Consider the following 18573-nt stretch of genomic DNA (forward strand, 5'->3'; position numbering starts at 1 on the left):
TGATGGCTATTGGGAGAAGAGGAAAATTAGGCCATGTAATGTGGGATGTAAAGAAACCTGCCAAGGAAGACCCATTATATGCCAAATGGGTTCAGGATAACTATTTGGTCATGACTTGGTTGGGTAATTCCATGCAGCCTCATATCAGCCTAAATTACTTGTGGACCAAAACTGCTAAGGAAATTTGGGACATCATGAGAGAAACCTATTCCCAGCCACTTAATGTTTCTAGGGCCTATGAGCTGAAGTGTGAAGTCAATAATCTTAAGCAGGAAGAGAAATCGGTCTCAGTTTACTTCTCTAGTTTGAAGTCCTTGTGGCATGAAACCGATCACCTAAAGACAATTCAGTGGGAAAGCCAAAAAGATGCACAGACATACAAAAAACAGGTTGAAACCAATAGAGTATTTGAATTCCTAGCTGGGCTGAATCCAGAATATGATATTGTGAGGCAACAACTTCTCACTAGGGAGAATGTGACCTTGTCTCAGGCCTATTCCTTAGTGCACAGTGAAGAAAGTAGGAGAAAGGTTACTCTACAATATCAGCCCTAGCAGTAGTGAAACCAAAGCTTGGGGGTGACAAGGAAATAGATATGAAGAAAGAAGACGAGAGGGAAGTAATTTGTCATCATTGCAAGAAACCAAAGCACACAAGGGGTACTTGTTGGAAGCTATATCCACATCTAATTCCAGCAATGCTACGAAACAGAAAAGGGAATGCTAAGTGGCACTATGGCAATTACTACTGATGGTGTATCATCCTCGAGCACAAGAGCCACATCTCTAGATGCTTTAGTTGTTGTCTGAGCTGCTCTGACTCAGTTAGAAAGTAACGTTGGCACTTCAGCCCCCTCATCTCAGTTACCTACTACAACATCAGCCACTTCCACTTTAGCATTCGCTCATTCGGGTACAAGAGCTTCATCATATCATGCTTCAGCCCCAGGTAACAATGAAGCTTGTTGGGTTATAGATTCAGATGCATCTAACCATATGACTGGCTTATCCTCATTGTTTACTACTAATTGCTTATCTTCTAGCCGAGACAAAGAGTCTATTGTTGATTTCTACCTTGTTCCCATCTCTGGGAAGGGAGACATTAGATTGTCTAATGCCATCTCCTTATCCTCAGTTTTATACGTTCCTAAACGTAGCACTAACCTGCTTTCAGTTAGTAGCATTACTAAAAATCAAAATGGCTCAGTGACTTTCTTTGCTGATCGGTGTGTTTTTCAAGATTTGGAGACGAGGAAGGTGATAAGGATTGGTCGTGAGACAAATGGAATCTACCAGCTTGTGGGCATTCAGATGGGGAAGATAAAGAAGTGGGGAGGTCTTTGAAGAGTTTATTTCTCAGCTTGTTTGAGTCAGTCCAAATGTCTAGTTTAAAATGTGAAGTTGTGAACTTGTAAAGCATTGTAGAACAACATATCCTTTGAGTAATAAAAGTAGTATTCCTTTTGAAATTGTGCACACTGATGTTTAGAGACCATGTCACAGATACTTTCTGCTATTTGTTGATGACTACACTCGTTTCTCATGGGTTTATCTTATGCGCTCTCAAGATGAGGTCCCTAACCTGACTTGGATTTTCTATCAGATGGTTTTTACCCAATTTGGGGTCAAAATCAAAGTATTCAGATCCGATAAACATATTCAGGACTTTGCAAAACCATTGGCTTGAGGGGGAGTGTAGAGTTAGGGCATGTTCATTTTCTCTTAACTCTTAGCTCTTAAGAGGAATCTTTTAACTTTAAGGGAAAAATGGTTGTTCGTTTCCTCTTATCTCTTATCTCTTAAAGTACAATCATACAACTTTTTGTTTTCCAATGATACCCCCAAAAAGACAAACAAAAACTCTCATATATGGGGTCAAAGTGAATATTTGATAATTTTCAGAATTCAGAATAACATTCTCTGCAATCAGAGTTCTGAGGAGAGAAAAGTTCACTAATACCAATATACCTCTTAATGTAATTATTGCACTTTCAGATGTTAGACTTCTGAGCAAACGAACAGGCCCTTAGCTAGCAAGTTATTTATGTTGTTGTTACAATGTTAGTAGTGTTAGAAAGTTAGTTCTTTCAATTATGTTAGCTGTTGTTTGTCTGTGTTAGCAGTAGGGGCAATATTGTAAGTCTACTATGTTTTAAGTATTAATATAAATAGAAACTGAGTGGGGCAGCAATCATCAACTGACCCACACTCTTTTTCTGAAATCTCCTCTCTACGATTTCTGTTCTCTCTCTTCTTTTCTCTTCTTCTCTCCTCTTTCTTTTCTATTTTCTGAACTTTCTCTTGTTGAATTCTCAACTACAGTAGGACTGATTACAGTCTCCACAACACAAGTATAGTTAACCTTTATAACCATGCAATTTGGCCCACAATTATGAATTAGATGGTTATGCACTACTGCTCTTAACTATAGTTCCTTTCTTTTTTAACATTGAGGCTAGTTCACTCACCTGTGGATGGACTCGAAGCCGTTCTCTGCATATCATGAACCAAGCTGGCCTTGATCCAGAAACAAATAAGCCTTGATAGCCCCCAACGTTCTTGAAAATGGTAATTCTTTGGCAGGTACTTAAGCCTGAAGTCTCCTCCCTTGTGAATGATTCAAGGGGCACTCGGACAAACCTCAAGTTTCTAAGTCTAGAAGTACTTATACTGCTCAAGCTAACAGAATTTTGCAGCGAAGTTGCTTCTTCAGTTTTCAGTGAATTCTCTGAACCTTCATGTAGGAAAGCATGGTAACAGAAAACCGTCCCATCAGTCAATATTCCAAAAAGAAATGGACGAGTATGCTGCCCCAACCACCTTTGCATAGCTAACTCTACAACTTTCATGTTCAGCATATTTTCTTTCTTTACTTTCCCAGCCATTCCATCGGAGTTTTTGTTTCTAGATACATGAGGATCTTTAGATGGCTCCTCAATGACAGTATCAACAAGGTGAGTCTTTCCAGACACAAATTTATCCACAGAGAAAACACATTTGAAACTAGGCACCTCAAAAATTTCAAGAGTTCCACTTTCATAACAAACCAGACAGTATATATCACCCTGGTCAGACGGAGCTCCATCAGCTCCATCAGCTCCATCAATGGCTTCACCAATGCCAGTAGAAAGCCATGCATCTGTACTTGTCTTACGAAGCCATGGCTCAGGTCCTTTATCATGATAAAGTGTACAGGCAGATATTGACTCCTTTAAGCTTTCAAATACAGCAGGAACAGTAACAGAAACCGTGCAAGTGGAAGGATCTGTAAAACAAAGTTCAAATGAGCATACATGGCAGAACTTCACAAAAATTGGTAGAACCATAAAAAGAGCAATGGGAAGTTCAATACCTACAGAGTCCCAGTATGTATGGTTGTATAAAATTCTGAGTCATTGGACAAATATCAGCTAACAAGAGTTCATGTCATACATCATAGTATTTCAATTCAGTGGATATTTTCCATAAAAGTTAGCAGTGACAATTGCAAGTCCATATTTTTACTAAAATAATTAAACGGATCCTGATGAATTGAAGATTGCCTTTTATATTTCTAATGCAGAAATCCCAGCACTTATTCTAAACATGCATCCTTTTTCTTAATAGTAATGAAAAACTTCATTAATTTTAAGTGTAAAGATGTAGAAAAGAACCTTAGACCAAAAGAGAAGATTACAATATACCACACTCTATGCCCAAAACTATGTGCCAACTATAAAATAAATCTCTATAGCTTAAAGAAAGTATTAACTGCTGACATCAATATATAACTGTACCAAACACTACTTGAAACCATGAATATTATTTATTTTTTTGTTCTTTCCAGACAACCAAACATATAGCAAAATGAGGGAAGATCCACAAAACATGGAAGAGAGACCACCAAAGTTATTATTGAGTGAAACCCTTATCGCACATAGAACATTCAGGCCAAAAGAGAGAATCAGTTCTAGAATGGAATGAGGGCAGATCCACGAAACATGGAAGAGAGATAGACAGAGGAAAAAGTGAAATAGATATTCTTTGATGACTCCTCTAGTTTGCACATACATACATATAGCAAGCATCTTGTCAAGAAGTACAAACTGCATAAAAAACCTCAACATGGGGAGGGATAAAACTGTCACAAATCAACTTCCCTCCCCAGACCCCGCATTGGCAAAATCCTTATCCAATTAAATTCAATTTAAACATATATTCTTATATATACCCTTCTCTGTGGATATGCAGGGATAAGGCTGCCAATTAAATCCAATTGGCAGAAGCCTCGTACACTGTGCTGCCTTACTAAAGAGTCATAGGTTCAAGTTTCACAAGTGTTATTTGCAATTCAAACTGTTCATGACATATTAGTTCAGCCTATTAATAATATATAATATTTTGATTTTTGACCATTTTAGTTAAATATATTAAAGCTATTCAATATCCTATTGGAATGCAAATGTAATATAAATCCAATGGATAAGATTTCATTTGAATCCAAATACTAATGAATCAAATATAGATCTAGGTATATTTGGTTAAATCTGAATCGTTTGCAGCCCTAACTTTTACATAACCAACTTACCAGAAATTTCTTTCTCAAGAATAAAGAGCCATAACCCAATGTTGCTCCAACTATATGGGTCTTGGGAGGGGTGGACTAGATATTGACCTAACTAACTTTTAGCATTTTTGCATTAAAAGCCATTTTTTATGCAATGGCAAAACCCTAGGTCCCAACTCCCAAAAATTCTCTAGTCAAGACTGGTACGGGATCCTGAAGTACCAAAGTAACTTGCTCTGAGAAAAACTGATATAATTATAACCCTGGCAACTTAAGAGGATAGCCTGTACATCCAAGAACGGAGAGAGTTGAGAGTACCAGAACTACAGAACATAGTCTCCCAAAACCTGATTTCAGACACAGGCCAACCTTCAATTAAGTTATAGTAACATGGTCTTCATGGATTTTTTATTTTCATCAGTAACTGGAAAAAACTTTATTGATTGATTTGATGTAAAAGAACACTTTTACATTGAAGTGCCTCAACATCTGTTTAATTGACCTAGCCCCTGGCCACCCCTCTATGTTTACATACTCCCACTTTAGACAATCAAACCCCAGTGACTTGGCTGTAGTTGCTTCCTTGTTTTGCTAAACCATTTGCAACTTCCAAATTTCTAATTTTTCTCATAAAAAGCTTCCAAATTTCTAATGTGTCCCCTAGCAGCCTCACAACTGTATGAAAGTCCTCTTCCACCAACAGAAATCTGGAATCAAAGTTTGCAGCCAACATCAAATCTTGTAGTACTGCCAATAATTCTACCCTGGTTCAATCCCCAAACCCAAAGGTGCGGAATACAAGGCAATTATCTCCCCTATGATGCTTCTAAAAACCCTCCAATGCTTAAGTTGCCTGCATTCCCCAAACTCCATCCATCACGGTTTAGATTGAGAAATAAGGAATACGAGGATAGCATGGAGAGGAGGAAACATTCCTACTCATAGCAGAATATGCCACCTTCTTCCAATTTCTTACAATACCATCCATATTAAAAAGAGCAAAAGTATCAGTAGCCTCCACCAAATGTGCAACATTGATGAGTATGCTTCAACTAGAGCTTCCTTTGAGATTTCTCTTTGAAATTTCAAGCAGCTCTCTTCACAAATACTCTACAATACAACTGCCCTCGTTCATCTCCATAAAATTTTACCTTCTCTGGAGAAGGGAATAAACAAGAGCTAACTAAGTTTTGCATTTTCATGGTAAAAAAAAAGAAATTTACCAAACAAAGTAATTACAAAAATTGGATAAGGTAATTAAATAGCGCCCAATCCAAGAAGAGACATGCATCAAAACATTGTAAGGACAGCAGAGTCAATTACAATGTGTTTCCAATCCCAAATTTAAGATTACCCAAAAAGAGTCCCCAAAGCTTTCTCTTTGAACATCAGAAAATTCTGGCAGCACCATTATCAATCAAGAATCATGTTTCCAACCATAGAGCAAAGTTTTTCTTGATTTTTTTCATATTTTCTGAAGATATGCACTTGTGCCCCTATAGAGAGAAGAAAACCTCTCAAATGCTAACTGCAAATAACAAGAGATTAGTAGGTGGAACATAGATTACAACTTGCTCTACAAATGAAAAACATGATAGAAGAGCTTATTTCGGATGGAGAACCATGAGAAATGGCAGAAAAAAGAAATGAGGCAGAAGAATAAAAAACGAGAAAGGTGATTCTGCTATTGGGGAAGAAAGATCAAGGAACACCCCCCCCCCCAATGATTCAGTGGGAGAAAGTGCAGCAGACATCTCAAAATGCTTAAGACCTCTCCTTAGCCCCAGATCCCAAGCTAGACCATGTATCAAAAAGGAAAACACACTGGAAACAATAGATCCTTTGAGGAAGAAACCTAAAAGACATATACTCCCACCATAAAACTCTACAAAAGCTTGGTTCTTATAGCACAAACACCATACCTTACATGATTTAGCAATATAGGAAGGAGAGAAAAAGACTACTTTCCAAGGATAAGCTAAGGAATTTCTTGCATTTAATCTTGCATCCCAACAACTGGCCAACAAACCATGGATCCTCTTAACCAAGGCCACATTTCTTTGAATCCAAAGGCAAACTCCAACGCCATTTGCCTAATAGAGAAGAATTACTCTTTAGAAGCTATGTACAGAAACCAAGTCTCACTATTGTTCTCTATCAAGAACCATATCTTCTAAACCTTAAATCCACCAAGATTTCAGGCCAACAAACCCACTTGCAATTTAGAAAATGGACGCTCCACTTAATACCTGTAAAATTTAAATGAGGTATAATAGATGGGGATTCCAATCAAAGCATGCTCAACAAGGGCGATCGACTTTCAAAAGACAAAATAAGACTATTTTAGTATCAAATTTTCTTCTTCTTCCTTTATACATTAAAACTTGCCCATAAAGAAGGGACATTCCAAGCAAGTGACGATGTTTTTTAGGGCTGAAATTTACCCCCTGAAACAGAATGTATAAAAGGAGCACATATGGCCCTTTTGCACTCTCAACAATCTTGTCATGTGGAAGAGTCCTAGGTAAATTTTGTAGCTGATTCTACTAAATGAATACCATCTAAGATCTATAGATAAAATTTTGTAGTCTCCTTTTTGCTAACACCATCGAAGTTCACTAATATATAAAATAGGAAATAACAAAAAATATTTTAAGCATCAATAACTTGTAATCAAAAGTTAAGTAAACAAGACAATATATCAATGTTTCAAATACTTTAACCCACATGTTGGAAAAGCAACATGCCTACTAAACATAATATGTCCAAGATTATATCACACAATACCTCCAACGAGAAGCTGAATACTCCCATCACTCATTCTTAGTAACACATATGGATCAGCTATAGAAGCAGATGAAACAGTTAGATTATCAGAGCCAGAACTTGATCCAAGATTAGAAGATCCTATACTTATATCTTGTGTCATGTAAGAACCATCAAGGACCCGAGCACCACGTGCAAAAATCTGGACAACCCGACGCCTGGAAAAAGTAAAGTCATAAGGTCTTATACTTGAATCATCTCTCAATAAAAATCTTCAATTTCCACATTCTTAAGGAAACTTTTCGCAATCACACTAGAGCAAAATTCAATAAATCAATAGAAAAATAAAAATAAAAATAAAAAACAAGACAAAACTTTAAAATCAGATCACCAGACATCACCCACTGATAAATATAAGGCTGTAAGATCAAGATAAAAAGAGCAAGCGAAGAGGAGAAGAAAGATTGATAGGCTCCAAAACACCAGTTTCAAGGAAGTTTTAGGTTCAAGGAATGTCACAACCCAAAAGGTTGATGACCAAGGCTGTCACCACCCAAAAACAAACAAACCAACCAACCGCAGAAGAATGCTGTATAGCGGTCTAGTGTCTAACAGATCAAGAAAATCTCCAAAAAGCATACAAGTTACACCTAGACCTGTTCGTGGGCAGCCTGTTGGGCTCGGCCTTACACTGCTTCAGCCTCGGGCTTCAGACCAGGCCCACTCAAATTTTGGGTAGGATAAAGAGAAGAGAGAGAGCAAGGGAGAGAAGAGAAGACAAATTTGAAAGGCTACAAAAGATGGGTGACAGCGTTCACTTATTATTTATTTTAAGGTGACATCATAACAACTTAAAGAGAACAAAAAGACATATATGCCCCTGCAGCAGTATAATACATGTTTCAGCCTACATTTTAACAAAAAAGATTAGGGGCAACATCTGAACAGCTGTGAAGCCTAAACTTTTCTGTCTAAAAATCAGAAGAAAAGAAAGCAAGGGAGGGAAGAGAAGAAATATTAGAGAATAAAAACCTATTTAGGAACCTCACCTAACAGCTTAAGCTTTTAGGTTGAATGGTTCATTGAGAAGAAAGAGTTAAAAGGCTCCAAAAGGATAGGCTGGTGGTGCCCACTTCATTATTTATAGTAGTGAGACATCATAACAACCTAAAAGAATAAAAAGACATATATGCCCCTGCAGCATTATAGTACATGTTTCAGCCCATAAATTAACAATACTGTGAGAATTTGAGAGAAAAAATGAATTGATTGTATTGTCTTGGAAGGAGCATATACACAGCTTTATATGGAATTACAGAGCTAACTTACAGGTCGACAAAATAAAAAACTAACTTTTCCTAGAAAACTAATTTCTATATCAGTGGGATTCTCCAATTAATATCCCATGATTCTAGGATATCCCATGATTCCAGGAAACTAACTTATGTATGTTTCCTAAACTGATGGACCTAAAACTATGGAGAATCAATCAGAGAGTCAATCTTCTACTTTCCAACACTTCCCCTCAAGCTGGTGAACCGCTTTCAGGTTGTGCATAAACTGGCTAACCACACTCACAACATATGCTATGTCTGGCCTTGTGTGGGCAAGATATATAAGTTTTCCTACTAATCTTTGGTACATTCCCTATTCACGGCTGGATCTTCATTTGCTTCTCCCAATTTGTGATTTGGCTCAATCGGTGTGGAGGATGGTTTGCATGCTAACTTTCCTGTCTCTCTTAAAAGATATGTTACATATTTCTGTTGTGAGATAAAGATGCCTTCTCTGGAATGAGCTACTTCAATCCCTAGAAAATACTTCAATCTCCCAAGTTCTTTTATTTCGAATTCTCTGACTAAGCATCTTCTCAAGGCTTCCTTCTCCTTTTCATCATTTCCTATCACAATTATGTCATCGACATATACCAGAAGAGCCATGACTCCCCCTGCATCCGAATGCTTTATAAAGAGTATGATCTCCCCGACTTTGTTTGTATCCGATGGCAAGCATAACTTTAGTAAATCTTCCAAACCACACCCTAGGTGATTGCTTGAGACCATATAGTGCTTTCTTCAACCTGCAAACTTTATTTCCTTTTAGATTTCCTTTGAAGCCCAGAGGAATGTCCATGTATATCTCCTTCTCTAAATTACCGGGAAGAAAAGCATTCTTTACATCAAATTGCTCCAAGTACCAGTCGAAGTTAGTTGCTAGTGACAACAAAATTCTTATCATATTCATCTTAGCCACTGGAGCAAATGTCTCCTGATAGTCAACACCATAGGTTTGTGTATATCCCTTTGCCACGAGTCTTGCCTTGTATCTTTCTAGAGAGCCATTTGACTTGTACTTTACAGTGAAAACCCACTTGCAGCCCATGGGTTTCTTTCATGGTGGTAGGTCAACAGGTTCTCATGTTTGATTCTTATTTAGAACCTGCATCTCTTCTCTCATAGCATCTTTCCATTTCTCATCAGATAATGCCTCAGACAAAGTAATAGGAATATGAATGGTGTTTAGACTAACTAGGAAACTCCTATGTGATGGTGAGAATTTTTTAAAGGACACAAAATTTGCTAAGGGATATAAGGGATGTTTAGTGCATTCTCTTGTGCCTTTCCTTAGGGCAATAGGAAGATCTTGGTCAGATGCAAATTCAGAAGAAATTTCCAGAACTGTATTTACCTCATTCTCAGGATTAGGAGTTGAATCTTGAACCTGCACAAGATTAGGATCCTGGTCTCTTCTTCTTGAATATACCTGCAATCTCATAGAGTCTAAAAGTTCATCATTCTCTATCATGGGTCTGGTATGAATGGGTGAAAAAGTTGGTTTGGTTTGAGGTGGTTTGATAGGTGCAGATACAGATTGAACTGGTATAGGTGCTGAGTTTGGTTGTTGAGAAACTGTAGGTAGACCAAGCGAGACCAAATCTTTGTCCTTATCTTCAATGAATCACAAGGACTCCCACTGAAGATAAGGTTGAGTGAAATATTGTGTTTTTTCTTCAAAAGTGACATCAATAGAGACAAATAATTTTTTGGTAGGTGGGTGGTAACACTTATAACCCTTTTGGGTGGACGAATAACCCACAAAAATACACTTGACGGCCCTTGGATCTAACTTCCCTCTATTATGGCTATGGACAAGGACAAAAATACTACATCCAAAGATTCTTGGGGTGAGATTATTTGTTGTACGTAGATCGGGATAAAATTGAGAAAGTGTTTCCAATTGTGTTTTAAATTCCAGCACCCTCGAAGGTAATAGACTTATAATGTATGCGGCTGTAAGCACAACTTCCCCCCAATAGGTTTTTGGAACATGCTGGTGGAAAAGTAAGGCTCGGGTTGTAGCTAGTAGATGACCATTCTTCCCTTCTGCTACTCCGTTTTGTTGTGGAGTATTAATGCAAGAGGTTTCATGGATAATCCCTTCTTTTTGAAAATATGGGGATAAAGTTTGGTTGAAATAATCTCGTGCATTATCCGATCTAAATCTTTTGATTCTGACCCCAAACTGATTTTGAATCAAGTTATGGAAATTTGGGAGTACACTACTTATATCTGAATTAGATTTAAGAAGAAAGATCCAAGAGACCCTAGTGCAATCATCAATAAAAGAGACGAACCATCATGAGCCAGACACATTTGGAACTGTGGAGGGTCCCCATATATCACTATGGATCAAAAAGAATGGGACTGAACTTCTCTTGTTATTGATTGGAAAGGGCACACGCTTGTGTTTTGCAAATTCACACACATCACAATGAAAATATTCAGCACTCAATCCTTTAAACAAGGAGGGAAACATAGTTTTCAGAATTCCAAAAGATGGATGCCCTAGTCTAAAGTGATGAAGCCAAATGGTGTCTTTGTTGGATGATGAAAGGAATGATAAAGATAACTTATCCTGGACAATATTTGATTTGCATGATTCTTTAAGATAGTGGAGTCAATTCTTCTCCTTAGCAAGTCCAATCCTCTTCCCCGAATCCTGGTCCTGAAATATACAGTAAGGAGGATAGAAAAGCACATTACAGTTCATGTCATGGGTGAGTTTTGTTAGACAGTTTTTGTATGCCCTTAGCTTCAATCTGATTTGATGTGCTTTTGTTATTTAGTGGAAATAAATAAAGTGCATGTTTGATTCATGTTGTTTGGTTTAATTCTGTGTAAAACCCTAAAACTGGACATTTATAGAGACTCGTGTTAGTTTTAAGTGTTCACAGCCGTTGGATAAGTCTAGGGAGATTTATCCTGCCAAGGTTGATACTGGTGTGCCACCAAGTGTTGGGATGGCCTGTCTCAGCCACCAGGGTAAGACCCGAGGCACATGCAGTGTGGGATTACTTGAATCCTTGAACCGGACCAGATTTCCAGTATTGCCCTGGACCTTGGAGATAGATGGGCAAAACTGGAAAGTTACACCTGACCCCTAGACTCGATTATGACACTTCACTAGGTGTTGGATCAGGCTACCTTTGATATGCCAATCAGTGAGATCCTTAGCGGGGATCAAAACCTGGGTATGTTGGGGCAGTTTGAAAATTCATTTGAGTGGGTGATCATAGTGACAGAATCAGCCACTTTGTCGGACAAAGGGTAATGATCGGGAATGCACTCTCTCTGATGGAAACCAAACTGCCGGCAGTTGATTTCAATCGTTGGAATTTTGTTTTGCAAAATTAATATATTTATATATATATATGTTATATATATGTACGGTTTCAAATTGTTTGCAAATGGTTTTAATTCCCGGGATCCATGTGAGAGGAGAGTGCGACACTGTTCCTTGCAGCCGAGGGAGAGGTCCTCTCTTGTCGGGCAGTGCTTGATCATTAAGGGCTGAGAGGTTAAGTGTAAGACCATTGAGGATAATACCTAATGGGCTAATCTTGCACCTGCCCACAGTCCCTGGGTTTTTATAAGATGGCTTGGCCCAGGGACCACTTAATGTAAGTGTTGGGCCCATAGGGTCCATATGATGGACTCAAGGGGTTCATTGAGTTTTTCAGTGAATTCGGCTGGGCCTTGTATTAAAGGCTGGGCCGAACCCATGTGGCTGGTGTGTAGATCAATGCTTGGGTCCCACGCCATACAAAGAAGCCCAACTGGGCAGCAGATTGGAAAGTAATTAGACACTGAACACTTAATGGGCCAGAAGCCCATTTCGAGGTGGGCTGATATGATCACCCATCCTTGGGGCGAATCTGAGATTAATGTTAGTAAAAGGATTGGGCCTTTAGCCTTATCCACTCTAGGAGAACAAATTCAAATTAGATTTGAATCTGGTAACCTCCTGATAAGATCAGGAGTAAGCTAACTTTATCTGCAGATAGGATTAAGATTATCCCCTATCCAAATACTGATTTGGATTGGGATAACTCCTAATTAGGAGGATTCTTAATCAAGAAGAAAGGAGGAGAAACCCTAACCAAGAAAGAGAAATATCAGATTTCGAACCACCTTGAAGAGATATAGGATATCTCCTGCGAATTGAGATAGGATCTCATTCATACTCCAGAAAAAGAAAAAGGCAGTTCAGCCTTTTCGCCTTTAGAGTTCTCCTGCCGCTGCCATCTGTTTTTGCAAGATTAGATCTTTGCAGAAAAAGAAAGTCAAGAAATATGTTCTTGACATTAGTCTTGCAACAAAGACTAAAAGGATTCAGTGTTTAGTGTTTCCAGAGGACTCTTGTGAAGGATCCAGTGTGTAGGACGCACCCTGCTGGTTCTGTTCCATCCACAGCTGTGTCATCTTCAGCAGGAACGGATCTTGGAGCATTCTTTGGGCGTGAACACCAACTTTGGGAGATACTGCTTCTCCGGATCAGGTATATTCCTCCCATTTATCTTTTGGTACAGATCTGGTTTGATTATGGTTCAAGTAGGATCCTTGAATATTGTATTCTAAACTTAGGGAATATGATTCCCAGTTGGGAGAAGGTAGGAAATTTTTTTTGAAATTCGCCCACCCATTCCGCAACCTTTATGGCGTCCATTAGATGGATCCTACCATTCTTTCAAGTTTTTGGATGGATACAAGGTTAGTGGACAATTTGGGAACATGAAGGACATTTTTTAGTGTAAGTGATGGATTAATATGGATATCCCCAAGGCCAGCTACAATAGTAAGGGAACTATCTGCAATGGCTATTTTTCGATTGCTTGGGCAGGGGGTATAAGTGCTAAAATGTAGCGAGGAGCGAGTCATGTCATCTGTGGCTCCTGAGTCAATAACCCATAAATCCCTAATAGGTTCATCTGAGACATTTAGTCCGTGAGGAATAGAAAACTTACCTGAGATTGCAAGAGAGCCTACACCACTAGGTTTTTCCAACGATCCCAGAAGCCCCCTTAACTTTTCGATCTCCTCCTTATTGAACTCGGTCTTGTCTGGAGGCTTTTCTTGGCTCGGCTGATTCGTGGTGAAGTTAGCTTGATTTTGACTCTTTTGTTGTCCTCCTCAGTAGCCCCATTCCCTGTTCGATGGTTTACCATTCAGCTTCCAACACTTCTCTTTGATGTGCCTTGGTTTCTTGCAATAGGTACACCAAAGAGACTCCTTGTTGTCCCGTGCAGAGGACAAATCTGTCTTCATTCCTTGCAGTATTTTTGGTTGTTCCATCTTTGTAGCCATGGCTGAACCTTCTAGTACTTGGGGTTCAAGCATAACCCCCCTACGGCATTCTTCAATACGAATCAGAGAAATAGTCTCATTTAGAGATGGTACATATTCTTTGCCGAGAATCTGGACCCTAACTTGATCAAATTCTGCGTTGAGTCCTGCAAGAAAGTCATAAACACGATCTTTTTTTATAAAACTCTTTAGGATTGCTGCATCCGCACATTTAGTCTCAATGCACCGATAATGATCGAGTTCTTGCCACAGGTTCTGCAGTAAATTTGCATACTCGGTAACTGTCTTGCTGCCTTGTTTAGTCGCTCCAGTCTTGACTTTAATTTCGTACACTTGGGCTGCATCACGTGCCTTTGAATATGTTTGTCGGATGGCATCCCAGATCTCTTTAGCTGTGGATAAAAACATACGTGTGTTGCTGATTTCAGGGTTCATTGAATTCCATAACCATGACATGATCATGGAGTCAGCTTCGTCCCATGCATCAAATCTTGGATCTCCTTCCTTCAGTCCCGTACCTAAGAGATGGCTAAGCTTTCCTTTTCCCTTTAAATATGTTCAAACAAACTGAGACCACTTCAAATATTTTTTCCCGTTCAACCTATATGCTGCTTGAATGTTTTGTAGGTCGCCAGATGTTTGATGGGAGGAAACTTCTTCCGATTGTGCAGTGGTATTTGACACGGTGGCTTCTGACATATTGGGCGAGCTTCAAGAAAGAGAGAAAAACAGACAATGAAGGTCTGAAAAATTTAGTAAGGGTTGGCGATGAAGGCCTAAAGAATCTTTCAGCCAATGTCCAAAAAAGGTAACTATAATGCTCCGCCAAACTGAAGAGTGGATCGAAACCTCTCAAAATCAAAACTGATCCAAACCAAACCAAAGGGATTCAATAAATCTGCTTTGGGCAACACCAGAAGATTTCAGACTAATCCAATGTCTCTACAAAGAGATCCAAGAAAAAGGATGAATCCGATGGTGCAGCAGTCCAGAAGAAGAAAAAAATGTAGAGTTGTTCAGATCTGTAGCCGATCCCGAAGAAGAATCAAGGACACTCAAGAATCTCCCAAATACTGTTAGAGAGTTCTTGAACCAGCAGCAGCAGAGATGACCAAAGAGATACTATGTGTAGATTAGGTTGTGACCAGCTCTGGTACCATGTGAGAATTTGAGAGAAAAAATGAATTGATTGTATTGTCTTGGAAGGAGCATATACACAGCTTTATAAAGAATTACAGAGCTAACTTACAGAGCAACAAAATAGGAAACTAACTTTTCCTAGAAAACTAATTTCTATATCAGTGGGATTCTCCAATTAATATCCCATGATTCTAGGAAACTAACTTATGTATGTTTCCTAAACTGAAGGACCTAAAATTATGGAGAATCAATCAGAGAGTCAATCTTCTACTTTCCAACAAATACGAATTAGGTGCACCATCTGAAAAGCTGTGAAAACCTAAACTTTTCTGTCTAGGAACCAAGACCCAGAATTTAAAGAGGGCATAGGGGCTAAAAGCAGGAGATAAAGCCTGTGGAAATACCACCATATCAGAAATTTTACGCTTTACCATCAGAAATTATGATAGCTGACAGAGAATTGCATCAAGGATTGCAAAGCCTCTAAAAGCTAGACAGAAACTCATATCATTCAATTTAAATTAGTTGGAACTGATTGACTGCACAGTATGCCTTCAGGAGGCAACCAAGGATTGCAAAGCCTCTAAATCTGGCAAGATTTAAGAATCTGAAAGAGAGACTGCAGGAAGTGGCAATCAAAAAGGCAAAGCACTCATATGCCTTCAAGTGCTTCAACGCAGCCTTCCCAATTTTACAGACCAGAGCTTTGCGGGTATGATGAAGTCAGCCAAGAGTGATTAGGAAGAGGAAGAAGACGATGAGAAGTTTGTTTAGAAGAGACAGGCTTCTTCCCAGAAAGGGTTGGGAAGAAGAGTGAATAGAAAGAAAATGATAGAAGAATGGCTTTATTCAAACTGCTCTTGTTCTGCTCTACCAGTGTTTTAGGAACGCACCTTTTTAAGCAAGGTGCAAAAATAAAAATAAAAAAAAGGCTAAAAAACTAAAAAAAAATCAAAAAATGCCAAAAAATTTTCAAAAAGGTGTGCGCCTTTTGAAAGGGCTGACCTAGGAACTGGGCGAGGCGCCTACCCTGAAATGTGCCTCACCTGTGCGCCTAGGCGTGCCTTTTAAATCACTGTGCCCTACTCAAATGTTTATTCATTTTTGGGCAAATTTCTTAAACTACCCTTACTGTTTAGCTAATTGATTAACTCTACCTTTAATGTTTAACTATTGTCTTAGAGTACCCCTAAGTTTTCTGACAATTGACTAGCTTTACCTCTGCCATTAGCATTCGTTAATGTTCCAGCAAAATCCGTACACATGTGACATCATGTGACGTATAATTTTTTAAAACCCAATATTACCCTCCATCCCTCTTCTATAAGCCGGGTAAGAATCACCGCCCGTGAGCATCCTATTATGACCACTTCCAGCAAGTTGCAAATGCAATCATCACATCTCTAGCAGCTCCAAGCTGGGATAGTATGTTTCCAATGACTTCCACAGGAAGATTCTCTATAATCAAAAATAGTAACCACATGAAATTTGTGAAATGATATGCTCTTTCAAGTTCACAAGCAAGCATGGTTTTCCGATGAACGCAAAGTGGCATTGTAGTCATGGAATCATTAACTGGGCCCGTACTGGCCTCCTTTATCTCGTTCCCAGCTCAAGTTATCCAAGTCATGATCACCATAGTAATGAGAAATCCCCTTTCCTCACTTTAAAAATCCATCCTGAAAGTTCCCATCGATGGGATTGAAGACAAAAAAAATGCGTGTCTGAATCGAGAATTCAATCATAAGATTGAATAGCGGAAAAGCTCATCTTCATCCATCTACATAATCGTACACTGATCCAAACAGAGAGTTAAATGCAAAATGTAGTGTCGAAGTAGCAAATTTGATAAAATGAGAATGCAAAACGTATCATACAGAGATTACACCAAGATTTGTCCATATGTGATCTCTGAGTGGTGATTAGTTGACCACCTCTTTACCCAAACAGCTTTTTTCCAAGCGTGCTTAGGATCCAAACCCAATCTGGTGGTCCATCAAATGGCTGAAGACGAAGTGGGGTGGTCCATGTGAGAGCCGATCAGAGCAGGGGATGAAAAGAGCTCAGCATCTGTGGATGCATTCCTAAAATACCCTTCTAAGTCCACTCCATTGCGGAGGTTGATGACTAAAGGAGAACATATTGTTGTTGCGGACGTGGCAGAGGTGTCGAAAGTTGCAGCAGCAGCAGAGATTTAGTTTGAACGACAAAAAACAGGGGAACCAGTGGAGGAGAACCAAGTTGTTTCTTCTCCGTCAGTGGCTAACCTCGACCTCCCCTGTCTGTCGATTCAACTTTCTCCCTCTCAACTTCCACTATGCCTGATGATTCAAGTAGAGCCATTGAAGGCGGTGTGGGAATAGAGTATCTAATCAAATGGAAAGATAGACATACCACTGTAATTGCCAAAACCATAGCTAACATCTCTCTTGAAGGACTGTAACTCGAGAAAATGGATTTCGCTGATACATCCACGAGCTGCCAACACAGAGCAGGTCTCTAAGCTCCAAAAGTCCCTTTGGCCTTCTCAAACTGGGTAGAGGCACAAACACGACTGGGATATCTCTCTAACACATTGAACTAGAGTAGACACTTTTCGAAGTTTGCCTCTCTCACAGTTTTTTTTCTTTAACTTAAGGGTAAAAGGGACATTTCATCCTTTTTGTTATGATTTAACGATAATGAAAATTGTCAAAAACAGTAGGGGAACTCTAAGACAATAGTTAAATAGTAAGGGTAGACTTAGTCAATGAACTAAATGGTAAGGGTAGTTTAAGAAATTTGCCCTTCATTTTTACTAATAAATCTCATGACTCTTGTATCATCCCCAACACTCCAGCAGCAAAGAACCATTTATCTCACTCACAAAGCAAATCCTTCCTAATAAAGAACAAAAAAGAGTCAAGCCCACAAGGAAAAAGCATGATATATGTAAGTTGTTGCATCTAAAATAAGCAGATAAATAGACAGGACAAAAACAAAAAGAACAAAGAAGGGAATAGTAAGTGTTTCCCACTTTTAACACGAATTCCCATCAATAATGATCTAATCTAAAAATCAGCAAACTTTGTTGAATGCATAGACACATCCAAGGAACATAAAGGAGAAAAATTAGCAGCAAACAGTCAATAGAGCACATCTCCAACGAAGTTATAAATTGAAGGTAAAAATACAAAACTTCATTACTTACACCCGAAGTGGGGTGCAAAATTCTTAATTTTTCAAAAAAAATGGTAAAAATAAAAAACATCAGAAATAGTAGTAAAAAATGCATACTTAATTTACAAATTAAATGTTTGAAAAAGCTTACCAGCTCAAATTAAAATAAATAAACATAGCATAAAAAACACATTCAAGCATGCAAAACTTTCAATTTCTTTATTTCTTTCCAATTACATTACCCTAATTCTACAAGCCACTTTGTACTGAGCCCCTTGAGGCAAGCCCAAACATGTCTATGCTAGGGTCTTGAATTATT

General features: G+C 38.7%; 1 protein-coding gene across 1 annotated transcript in view; it reads right to left on the reverse strand.

The window, feature by feature from the left end:
* Positions 1-18573, reverse strand: part of CPSF160 (cleavage and polyadenylation specificity factor 160) — a 112932-nt gene that overhangs the window by 48044 nt on the left and 46315 nt on the right. Inside the window, exons 16-17 of the mRNA XM_088962056.1 lie at positions 7333-7529; positions 2468-3264 (exon numbers count right to left, since the gene is read on the reverse strand). Coding sequence (XP_088818182.1) covers positions 2468-3264; positions 7333-7529 — 994 coding nt within the window. The remainder of the gene's footprint in view (positions 1-2467; positions 3265-7332; positions 7530-18573) is intronic.

This window comes from Nelumbo lutea, chromosome 1 (assembly GCF_056320005.1).
Source record: "Nelumbo lutea isolate HS-2025 chromosome 1, American lotus-T2T, whole genome shotgun sequence".
In the NCBI taxonomy this organism is placed as follows: Eukaryota; Viridiplantae; Streptophyta; class Magnoliopsida; order Proteales; family Nelumbonaceae; genus Nelumbo; species Nelumbo lutea.